This window comes from Microtus pennsylvanicus, chromosome 11 (genome assembly GCF_037038515.1).
Source record: "Microtus pennsylvanicus isolate mMicPen1 chromosome 11, mMicPen1.hap1, whole genome shotgun sequence".
NCBI classification, from domain to species: domain Eukaryota; kingdom Metazoa; phylum Chordata; class Mammalia; order Rodentia; family Cricetidae; genus Microtus; species Microtus pennsylvanicus.
In genome coordinates, this window is record NC_134589.1 from 10,167,106 (window position 1) to 10,179,230 (window position 12,125).

The 12,125-nt window shown below is 51.7% G+C and overlaps 1 protein-coding gene across 1 annotated transcript; it reads left to right on the forward strand.

Moving 5' to 3' along the window:
- Positions 1-5,454: 5,454 nt before the first annotated feature.
- Galr2 (galanin receptor 2) lies at positions 5,455-8,164 on the forward strand. Its single transcript, XM_075990478.1, has 2 exons — positions 5,455-6,185; positions 7,411-8,164. The coding sequence occupies exons 1-2, from the start codon at positions 5,818-5,820 to the stop codon at positions 8,162-8,164; spliced, it is 1,122 nt and encodes a 373-aa protein (XP_075846593.1). The 5' UTR covers positions 5,455-5,817.
- Positions 8,165-12,125: the final 3,961 nt, after the last annotated feature.

Here is a 12,125-nt window from a genome sequence, read left to right on the forward strand (position 1 = left end):
TTCTTCAACGTGTAAGATTGTCTTCTCCTCCCCAGGTCTCTCCTTTTCCTATTTGCCTTTTTTCTGCCTCTTTACTGTGTAAACAGAAGCTTCTGGTTCATTTTCCATCTGCCCTGATTCAAATAATCACACAGAAACTATATTAATTACAACAGTGTTTGGCCAATAGTTTAGGTATATTCCTAGCTAGCTCTTACACCTTAAATTAACCCATTTTTATTAATCTGTGAATCACCATGATGGTGTGGCCTACCAGTAAGGTTCTGGCATCTGTCTCCTTCGGCAGCTACATGGTGTCTCTCTGACTCTGCCTACTCTTTCTATATATATCTGTTAGGATTTCCTGCCTGGCTTTACTCTGCTAAGCCATTTGCCAAAACAGCTTTATTCATTAGCCAATAAAAGCAACACATGCAGAAGGACATCTCACTTCATTGCTGTGATTTCATCCAACTCCTTTTGTTCTTCTTCTGAACGTTTGGCTACATCTTTTTCATCCACAAATTTGCCCATGGTCCCAAGAAACCATCAATATTAGAAGCATCATTTCCTTTGAACTTTTTCCTCTTTTCTGTTTCTTCTGACCAATTTCAAATACAAATGTCCATCTTTGCTGTTCAAACATGAAGTCATATTGATGTGAGCTGCTCTAGATATCCAGAAATCTCATTTCTGGAGCAGCCATAGGAACAATCTCAAAGGTAGGATTATATTGAATTTCTTTGACAGCAGGGTCAAGGTGAACTCCAGTCTCAAAATCTTCCTCAACTGCCACCTCCAGTGCCCAGTCACTGCCACTGTCTGAGAGGGCTTGGCTGAAGGCGATTTGGTCAAGTGCATGAGAGAGCCGGCGGCTGGCAGCGGACACAGACTGCCCTCACTGTCGGAGTCCGATTCAGACCCTGAACCGAAACCCATACGAAGCAGCTAGAGCTGCAATCACAGCGGACATGACTGCAACAGATGCCCTCTGCTGTGGTCAGGCCAGGGCGGAAGAAGCAGCAACTCCCAGGACCTCGTTGGGTGCCAGATGTAGCACAAATCCTAATTGGTTTTAAGCTCAGAGAAGCAGGGCAGCCAGATACTAACTAGTTCTCACCTCTACAGAATACTCAGATCCAATGGCCGAGAGCTCATATCTCTACAATCCTCAGACTGGGTGCGCTTGAGATCCTATCTCCACCCGCTTTATATTCCTGTCTCTACCTCCCTAGTGCTGGGATTAAAGGTGTGAGCCACCTCCATTGCCTGTGCTCTGCTTCTCTTTCAGACACATTCAGAGCCCAGGGCAGCCTTGAACTCCTGATCTTTCTGCTTCCTCCTCCTGAGTGCTGGGATTAAAAGTGTGTGCCAGCACTGCCTGGCCTCTGTGACTAACTAGTGGCTAGCTCTGCCCTCTGATCTTCAGGCAAGCTTTATTTACTAGAGCACAAACAAAATATCACCACATCTTTTAGTATATCAGACTGTTTCAATAACATGTATGGGTGAATATGATGATTGTCACCCAGCTCCAGAGATAAACCAAAAAACAAATACTTTGGATGAGTGCATGGTTTAGCGTGTGAACTATGGTTTAAAGCTGCTAGGGAAGAAAGTACAAGTATGTTAGCATTGTAGTCAAAGTCTTTCTCAGCCTCATTGTTTTACTAGACTAAATGCCACCACCCTCACAGTGGAAAAGGACAGAGCCAGGGATACTGCTCAGTTACAGTGTTCCTCTAGTATGTATGAAGTCTTGGGCCCAAGCCTCAACACCACATAAACCGGGCCTGAAATCCTAGCATGTCAGAGGGAGAGGCAGGAAGATGGAATGTTCCAGGTCTTTGGCCAGCCTGGTTACAGGAGACTCTGTCTCAGATACATGCAGGGAGGGGGGTCAGGAAGGAGTGACACGAGTGATCGTAAACAGGGCAGGAAAGAGGCTTAGTCTTTAAAAATACTTACTGTGCTTGCAGAGGACCCGGTTCTGTCCCAGCCCCCTCTCCATTGGCTCTCAATAATCTATAATTCCAGTTCAAGGAGTCCTGAGCCCTCCTCTAGCCTCCACAAGCACCACATGCAGGTGTACATACAGATAAGCAGGCACATTCATGCAATTAAAAATAACAGGCCAGGCTGGGCGGCGGTGGTGCACGCCTTTAATCCCAACACTCGGGAGGCAGATGCAGGACGATCTCTGTGAGTCCGAGGCCTGCCTGGTCTACAGAGTGAGTTCCAGAACATCCAGGACTACATAGAAGAGACTCTTCCCCCATCCCTCCGGAAAAAAAAAACTACAATTTTTTTTTTCCAGATTTTTAATGAGTATGAGAGTTTGTTTGTGTGTCTGGGCACCCTGTATGTGCAGCACCCTCGGAAGTCAGAAGAGGCTATTAGATCCCCTGGAGCTGAAGTTCCAGATGGTTATGAGCCACCCTGTGGGTGGGAATCGAACCCAGTTCCTCTGCAAGAGCAGCAAGTGCTCTGAGTCTTGGAGTCATCTCTCCACCCTCACAAGAAGTTTAAAGGAAGTCTCGCCCTCAACAATGGCCACTTTCCTTGTTCGTTCAACTCAGCGACACCAACCGCGACTTAGGGACACAACCACACGCCTACCTTACGGCAGAAGGTATTCCTGTTCTGTCTTTATGTATTCTCCCCAGTAGTGGGCTGTTTCCTCACCTCCACTATATTCAAATGTCTGGTGTGCATCGTAAGTGGAGTTTCTCTGTGTCCCGGCAGCCGCTCCCAAATAACCATATAGAGACTTATTATTAATTATAAATGCTCAGCCAATAGCTTAGAGTTGTTTTTAACTAGCTCTTGTAACTTTTTTTTTTTTATTTTTGAGACAGGGTTTCTCCGTAGCTTTTTTGGTTCCTGTCCTGGAACTAGCTCTTGTAGACCAGGCTGGCCTCGAACTCACAGAGATCCGCCTGCCTCTGCCTCCCGAGTGCTGGGATTAAAGGTGTGCGCCACCGCCGCCTGGCTATAGTATACTTTTTTTTCTTTTCTTTTTTCTTTTCTTTTTTTTTTTTTTTTGGTTTTTCCAGACAGGGTTTCTCTGTAGCTTTGGTGCCCGTCCCGGAACTAGCTCTTGTAGACCAGGCTGGCCTCGAACTCCCAGAGATCCACCTGCCTCTGCCTCCCGAGTGCTGGGATTAAAGGTGTGCGCCACCACTGCCCAGCTCTTGTAACTTAAATTAAGCCATTCCCACTAATCTATGTGCTGCCCTGAGGCTGGTTTACTTCATGTATGAACTCCCCTGTTGCTTCTTCCACATCTGGCTCACGACTCTGGTGACTCAAGGACACCACCTTTTCTTTTTCCCCCAGAGTCTCTCTGCCCTGAAAATCCTTCCTAGCCATCGGTCAATCAGCTTTTTATTAACAGTGAGATCAACACATCTTCACAGTGTGCAAAAGGATCGCTCCACAACACGTGTCGTTTTGTTTTCTGTACATTGGTGTTTTGCATGCATGTATGTCTGCGTGAGGATGTCTGATCTCCTGGAAATGGAGTTACAGACTGAGCTGCCACGCGGGTGCTGGGAACTGAACCTGGAAGAGCAGTCAGCGCTCGTAACTGCTGAGCCATCCCTCCTGGCACTGGTTATGTTTTGGTTTTGGTTTTGTTTAGACAGTCTCGTTGTGTTGTGCAGCCTGGCGTTGAATTACCGAACTCAAATGGTCTTTCTGTCTCTGACTCCTAAGTAGCTAGAACCATAGATGTGCCTATGTGTCCTACCACATCCGGCTAAATAATTTTTCTGCTATAGGGATATGACTCAGTGGTAGAGTGATTGCCCAGAACACGCGGGACCCTGGATTCAATGCCCAGGACACACACATACACACACACACCGATAAATAATGTCACCTTTCTTTCTTTCTTTCTTTTTTTCTTTCTTTCTTTCTTTCTTTCTTTCTTTCTTTCTTTCTTTCTTTCTTTCTGCCTCTGCCTCATGAGTGCTGGGATTAAAGCTGTACATCACCATACCTGGCACATCCCCAAACCTTAAGACAGGGTTTCACTGAGTGGCTCAGGCTGGCCTAGAACTCACTCTACAGCCCAGCTGGCCTTGAATCCTCCAACTTCAGCCTCTTGAGTGCTTACATTCCAAGTCTGATTCAACAAGCCCGGCTCTAGGAAAAGAATGTTCCTGCTTAAGATCTGAATGGTAACAAGACTTGATCCACTAATAAACTGGCTTCCAGTTTCACACCTCCCTGTGTTTGGTTTGTGTGTGGGAGTGGGGTGTTCATGCCTGCGTGAGTGAGTGTATGTGCACCATATTTGTTCAGGAGCCTGTGGAGCAGAAGAGGGTATAGACCTCCTGCTACTGGAGTTACCAGAAGTCATGGGTGTTGGCATGTGTGTGCTGGGAACCAAACCTGGGTCCTCTGCAAGAGCAGCAAGTGCTCTTAAAGGCTGGGCCACCGTTCCAACCCTTCTCCTAGTAGTCTTACCTCATGCTTCTTTGAAGGCAGTGTTTCCAGGCCCATTCCATCCCATAACTGAGGTGAAGTTCATAGGCTGGCAGCTGAAGGAGACCTCTGCAAATCAGGGCTCTCTCCTGGACCTGGGATTAGGCTTTCTGACTCAGCAGCAAATGTAATTGCAGGTGTAATTTTTAAGAGAAGAAGGGAAGGTCTGTGTTAGAATGGGCAAGGATGTGACGGTCAAGGAGACAGGGGACAGGGACAGGAAGGAGAGGAAGGGAACAGAGGTATTTGTCCCAGAGGGACAAAGGACTGCCTCTGGATAGAGAGGACACAGATGTGGCACATAGAAAAATGGCAGTTCATAAAAGTACAAAGGGGAAATCCCAAATTAGGATGAGATATTTAATTTTAATTGGGCATGTGAATTAGGGGAGCCAAAGGGGACTTTTGATAGCTGGACTTGGGTGGTCTGCCTCGGGAGGAGGAAGTGGTTAAATGAGGGAGTAGCTTGGAGGCCAGCTTTAGGGATGGGGGAGAAGAGCAAGGCTCCAGTGGGCTAGTGTCCCTTCAACGGTAGTGCCTGTTCAGAGGGAAAACATTTGGTGGATGGAAAAAAGGGAGCGAGATGAAAATACCCATTCTGGCCACAGGCATGTTGGGGCATGGCTGTAATTCCAGCAGTGGAGACTGAGGCAGAAGGGTTGTGGGTTCAAGGCCAACTGGGACTCCACAGAGGCACCCGGTTTCAAAACAAACAACAACACAAATCCTCCTTTCCTCCTCCTCCTCCTCCTCCTCCTCCTCCTCCTCCTCCTCCTCCTCCTCCTCCTCCTCCTCCTCCTCCTCCTCCTCCTCCTCCTCCTCCTCAGGGTTTTACTCTTTGGAGTTCCTGTGCAACAGGGTGAGGTGAGTCAGAATTGGAAAGAGGCATGGACTTTATGACTGGCCGGTCCACTTCGTCGTGTGTGTGTGTGTGTGTGTGTGTGTGTGTGTGTGTGTGTGTGTGTGTGTTGGGGGCAGGGCGACCAACGACGGCTCCTGGACCCGGTGTCAGCCCCCTTATTCCGGGTAGTGGGGTGGATCTTTCAAGGACACCCCACGTCCCGCCCGCACCCTGGTCCCTCCACCGCTCTGAGCTGACTCGGTCTAAAGCCGGGGCGAATCCCAGGACTGGAGCGCGGAGCCGACAGCACCTCTTCTGGAGGCAGGGCGCAGCGGGGGACCGTCCTGCACTCTGGATGCTCGCTCCTCCTCCCGTTCCCTGCGCACCCCTGCTTTCGCTCCTGGAGCTGGGCAGAGTCTCGCTGGGGCGCTGCAGCGAGGGAGCTGCGCGCTCACTAGGACCAGGACGGCTGCGGGAGCCAGGGCAGCGTCCGCTTCGGTGACACCATGAACGGCTCGGGCAGCCCGGGGACCGAGGACACCAGCCAGGAAGCCGGCAGCAGCGGCTGGCATCCGGAGGCGGTCCTGGTGCCCCTGCTTTTTGCGCTCATCTTCTTCGTGGGCACCGTGGGCAATGCGCTGGTTTTAGCCGTGCTGTTGCGCGGCGGCCAGGCAGTCAGCACCACCAACCTATTCATCCTCAACCTGGGCGTGGCCGACCTGTGCTTCATCCTGTGCTGCGTGCCTTTCCAGGCCACCATCTACACCCTGGACGGCTGGGTGTTCGGCTCGCTGCTCTGCAAGGCGGTTCATTTCCTCATCTTCCTCACCATGCATGCCAGCAGTTTCACACTGGCCGCCGTCTCTCTAGACAGGTGAGCGAGCATTCCGTTGTCTCTGAGAACTGGGTACCCTGATACCGGCTTGGGCTGGAGCTGCAATTAGGGATCCAGGAGCGATGCGCAGTGTGGGCGAGAAGACGGAAATCACAGTGGCTTGAGGCAGTGATATCCAAGCAGGAGCGGAGGAGAAAAAGGATTTAAAGTCAGTGACTAAGACTGCCCCTCTATAAGTTGGTATTCAGACCTCAAAGCCTGGAGAAATCAGCTCCCTGGAGACTTCATATTAGTGCTTGAGCTTAATGCCTCTATGAAATGCTACCATCCTCAGAGCTAGTGTCTCAGTAACTTGCTCGGGTAGCCAGATGGCAAATTGAGAGCTGCAGGGAAGCATCTGGTTCTTGGCGCCAAACTCAGGACGTGGACCCGTTGTCTGGCGCCTTAGGCTTGGGACTGGGCTGTGTTTGGGAAGGATCCATGGTGAAGCCCAAGACAATGTGAGTGGGGGCTCCTAGCTGTCCCCCAAGCGCCCTCCAGGTCAAGGCTCCCAGCCAGAGAAGCCAGCGGTTTGATGCTCCTGCTCTAGTTAAAGAGCAGAGAAAGAGAAACTTATAGAATGCTCTGGAGGAATCTTGGCTGGAAAAGACACTAGGAACAGGTCCCAGGGAGGAAATGATCAGATTCTGTTATTTTCCTCCCCTTTCCACACCACTTGGACCTCCCCACGAAAGAGCAGCCAAGAAGTGCCATAACCCCCACTCTCCTCCCATTTCCACCGAGTGCAGGTGTCGGTTCCGAGTCGGCTGGTGGGATGCACACAACTTCCGCTTTCTCCAGGAATTTCCTTGCTGTTCCTTAACCCAAGTCCTCTCCAGGTTGTCTGTCAGAGCCTCAGGCAGTAGGGATGGCCTTCCCGGGTTGTCACTTAGAGGATAATAATCACTGCCCCCAGGAGTCCAGGCAAACTCTCTAACTTTTCGTCTTCGGTGGTTTTGGGGTGTTTTTTTCAAATGGAGTAAACCGGCGGCACATTGCCAGAGACTACCGAAGAACGGTCTAGATTCCCGCCTGGTTTGCTCCTAGGTCCTGTACTAATTCTAGGATCAAATTAGCATCAGAGACATTGGGTCTGCCCTCCAGGCATAGGCCATATAACCTTTTTGTTAAAAGCCTTCTTCCAGAGCGAGGGTGGGGTTGGCGGTGGCCTAGCAGTGAATCCTCTCGCTTACCCGACACATCCTTGCTCCTCACTGTTCCGCAGGTATCTGGCTATCCGCTACCCGCTGCATTCCCGCGAGCTGCGCACACCTCGAAACGCGCTGGCGGCCATCGGGCTCATCTGGGCGCTAGCGCTACTCTTCTCCGGGCCCTACCTGAGCTACTACCGTCAGTCGCAGCTGGCCAACCTGACCGTGTGCCACCCAGCATGGAGCGCGCCTCGACGCCGCGCCATGGACCTCTGCACCTTCGTCTTCAGCTACCTGTTGCCGGTGCTCGTTCTCAGTCTGACCTATGCGCGCACCCTGCGCTACCTCTGGCGCACAGTCGACCCAGTGGCGGCAGGCTCAGGTTCCCAGCGCGCCAAACGCAAGGTGACACGCATGATCGTCATTGTCGCCGTGCTCTTCTGCCTATGTTGGATGCCCCATCACGCTCTTATCCTCTGCGTGTGGTTTGGTCGCTTCCCGCTCACGCGCGCCACTTATGCGCTGCGCATCCTCTCACACCTAGTTTCTTACGCCAACTCGTGTGTCAACCCCATCGTTTATGCGCTGGTTTCTAAGCATTTCCGTAAGGGTTTCCGCAAAATCTGCGCAGGCCTGCTGTGCCGCCGCGCCCCGAGGAGAGCCCCAGGCCGAGTGTGCGTCTTGGCGCCTGGCAATCATAGTGGCAGTGTGCTGGACCGCGAGTCCACAGATCTGACACACGTGAGTGAGGCAGCAGGGCCCCTTGTCCCGGCACCCGCGCTTCCCAACTGCACATCCTCAAGTAGGGCCCTCGATCCGGTCTATTAAAGGATCAAAGGGCATCTAAAGACATCTGCAGTGTGACCTGAGGACACCTGGGGGTCATGCTTGGATGTTCGAGGGTTGCAGTCAAAGACTCAAAATTGTAAGGAAATGTTCTCTGTTACTAAACAGCACAGATTGTTAGTCACGTGACATAAGCCTTCAATCCCAGCACTTGGGAAGTTGAAGGAGGAGAGAAGCAGGAGCCCTGGAGTTTGAGGCCCTCTTGAACTACATGAGATACAGTCTGAACAATAATAAAATTCTTAAAAGGCTCAAATCATTTCAGATGCTGTGATGCACGTTGGATTTATAATATGAAGCCCCAAGCCTGGGGTAAAAAGCCTCTGGGACTTTACAGGGTGTGGGAGGCTTCTCCTAGTGGGGTGCAGGCTGCCTAGCTTAACCATTAAAAATTAAAGTCCCTAACCGAAGCTAGGGATTCAGTGTTGCCTAACATGTGGCCCCACAAGGTGCTAGTTGTACATACCTAGGTCATTAGCCAACTCCCATGAGTTGAAGTTGACTGACGGGAGACAAGCATCGCTTGTGTTTGTGTGCCTAGTTTGTCTATGCACAACCACACGGAGGGCTCCCTGAGGCCTCGAAGTCAGGGCAGCCTGACCAGTGCTCCACTCTGGGCCTTGTATTTGTTTCCCTGCCTACGACTGCACGGGACCAAGTACCCAGCATTTAAATTTTGCTTAGGGGTCAAAAAGTCACCTTCCAACAGGTTCCACTCCACATACACTACAGTGATGAATTCTAAGACTTCAGGTTGGGGCAAGTTAATTCGTCAGAACAGGGTTTCGGGTCACTGGTCTCTATCTGTCCCCAGTATTTAAGGAGCAGCAAGGACACGGAGGTCCCCATTGCACATAATGGAGTGTGCTGACTTTTGTCAAAGGCACCACTAAAGCACACAGCCTGCACCCCAACCCTAATTAGGGCTTGTAGAAGAGACACAGTGAGGCTGGAGAGATGGCTCAGAGGTTAAGAGCCCCTCTTTCGGAGGTTCTGAGTTCAGTTCCCAATGAACACATCGTGGCTCACCACCTGTAATGGGATCTGAAGCCCTCTTCCGGTGTGCGGCATACAGACAGAACACTCATACATAAAAAGAAGGAAAAAGGAAAGGAGACGAAGATCCCAGTCTTGCCTCAGGGCAATGAGTTCCAGGTGCTGGAAATAGAGTAGGAGGGGGCACCGAGGCAGGTGCAGTGGCTGGGGCTGGACCCTGAGCTTTGGCTTTGTGTGTTTGTGGAACTGGGAGAAGTGTTTTGTCCAAGGCTGAGCCCTTGCACAGAGCAGCTGGCTCCATCCAGTGGCTCAGAATGGGCTGAATGGAGGTTGTAATTTAGGCCCCACTGCTCTGCCCAGACAGACACTGATGGCTCTGTGGATCCAGCTCCACCTAGCCTTCCTCTAATCTCAGCACCAATCAGCTCTTGGTTTAGAAACCCAGCTCCCAGGAATCAGCAGTTGGTAGGTTGAGGGCTTAAGGGTTTTTGTTTTTCCAGACAGGATTTTTCTGTAGCTTTGCAGACCAGGCTGGCTTTGAACTCAGAGATTCACCTGCCTCTGCCTCCCCAATACTGGGATTAAAGGCATGTGCCACCACAGCCTGGCTTGAGGGCTTAAGGTTTTAAGTGTTAGGATTCGGGTCCTGAGATAAACCTGACCTTGTCCAGTCTGGAATGTTAGTGTGCATCCCTAGCACGCAGTCCCACTGCCCTGGAATTCACTCTGGATACCCAGACTCACTATCCAGGAAGTGTGAGGTAGGAATTTCAGGTGGGCACCAGAGAACTCCTCCCCAACCCCCATCTCTAGATGCCTCTTGGAGAATATTATCCTTTAGGTGGCTACCACAGTAGCAGGAGCAAGTATTTCTCTAGCAGAACTCTGGTGGGGCTGGCAAAACTGGGGTTGAAGTCTCCCCTTGTGGCAGCACAAGAATGGGCTGGGCTCCGGCCGTGGTGCTTCTCCCTGTAGGCTATGGTGAACTGAACGGTCCCAGACCCACAGGTCTGAGTGCAGCACGATGGTCATGTGGAGTTGACCACAGCGACTGTAGCCTGAGTTTCAACCCTTTCAGCAACACCACGCTCACAGAGCCTGGGGGATGAGACTGAGTGGGATGTTAGGGGCACTGGTCTCCAGGAACAAGGCTCTGTGGCCTATTAGATCAGCATGCACCCCCATCACCCCATCCCAGTCTTAGGGCAGCTGAATGAACAGAGAGGCAGCGTCCGCGCCTCCCTCCAAGTCGTCCATCTCCAGTCCCTCGAGGCTCTTCACAGTCGTCCTTCAGAGTCACAGCTCCAGTTCTCAGAGCTGCTCCACAGAAACTGGTCCCTGTCACTTCATTCTCTTCTCCCCAGCTACAGTGTCTGGGCCAAGAGTGCCAGACTTAGAGGCTCATCCTCAAAGGCAACTGAAGGCGCAGCTACCCAACACACATGCACAAACTTGCCAGGTGTCACAGTGCTCCCAGGAAAGCCCAGTCACTGCCCCATGGGCCCTAGTGTTTCTGGTGAGAGACGGTGGACAGAGACGAATCTGCAATCACCTCCCTGCCACGAGGTGCTGTCAAGTGCATTTATTTCCACGAGGAAAACTCAACTCTGTGTCTAAGGCTCTTCTTTAACTGGAGGAGGCCACCCAGTGCGCCCCCAAAGGCCAGGGAGACCTTGCGGATTGGCTCCCTCTCCCACCTGCCCTCAGAAGCCTACAGCTTCTGGGGCTTGTCTCTCTCAAGAGACATATCCTACCCCTTTCAGTGACGGAGCTGGAGTTCCAGGCCCATGTGGTAGAGGAGATTGTGTCAAGAAAGAACATGCAGCTCATGACATGAAAGCTCAGGTCCCACTCGGGCACCCCATGCCCTGCTTCCCAGTGACAGAGTCCACCTGGGAAGAGGCTGGTAGAGCCCGGTGGATGGGGAGTGATGGTATAAATATCCCCAGAGGCATGGTGGTCTCTCTTCTGCCTGCTCTCTCCACACCCCAGGAAATGCCTTTTTCCTTCCAAGATGCACCCGAAGAACACTGAGCCCAAGTCCATCCTGGTGGGGTTGGTTCCCAGGGAGACACTGCTGTTGGCCGATGCGTGAGGGTCAAACCACTACATGTACTGCCTACCAAGTGACACTGTTGCTCGGCTTCCTTGCCTTCCACTCCTCCCCAGTGCAGGCTCTGCCCAGTTCCTCTTCCTGCAATCCACTGCTCAGTAAGACCTGCTCCCCTGCTCCCACCTGGCACCAAGACCAGTTGGGTCCAGGTCCAGCCTCTGTCCCTTCCAACGGCAGCTGACTTCTTTACCTGCTGCTGCTCTTCCTCAGCACCAAGGCTGCCATGGAGACATAGCCCTGGAGACAAGAGCGGCCCCAAGCCTGTGCCCAGAGGGGAACTGAGTGATGGGAAGAGCCCAGGACCTAGTGTGGAGGGTAGGCAAGGGTAAGGCCCACCCCGGGAGTGCGGCTCATGGAGATGTAACAGAGCAGAGTGGTAAGCTGCGCACCTGCAGCCTGCCAGACTCGGAGACTGGGTGGCTGCAGGCTCTCGGCATCTGTCTGCTGGCACCTGGCTTGGGTGCCATCTTTCTCTCCCCAGGTAGAAGCATTTATGAAGCCAGGCAGAATCATTCCCATTTCCTTGGCAAATTTCTCTAAACGGGTGCTTCTTCCTCTGGAGGAGGCTTGGGAAGAACCAGACCCAAACTTTAATTAGTCGATCTAAAGAAGGGACACTCTGGACCAAGAAGCCCCGTCTTTCACCCTTCTGCTCTGGAAGACAGTTCCTTTCCCTGCCATCAGCTCCTGGAAGAGGAAAGAGTTCAAGAAAGGGCTGAGCTACAGTTGCTGAGCACACCTTCTTCCTCATGTATGTGTGAGTGTGATGTGCAGTCAGGTCATGTATGTGAAACTGTGATGTGCAGTCAGGTCATGTATGTGAAAGTGTGATGT

What these genes read in the sequence shown, in the direction of transcription:
- Galr2 (XM_075990478.1), top strand. Translation starts at nt 5,818, where the DNA reads ATGAACGGCTCGGGCAGCCCGGGGACCGAGGACACCAGCCAGGAAGCC. An exon ending in GCCGCCGTCTCTCTAGACAG is followed by an intron (nt 6,186 to 7,410) that starts GTGAGCGAGCAT and finishes ACTGTTCCGCAG; the next exon opens with GTATCTGGCTATCCGCTACC.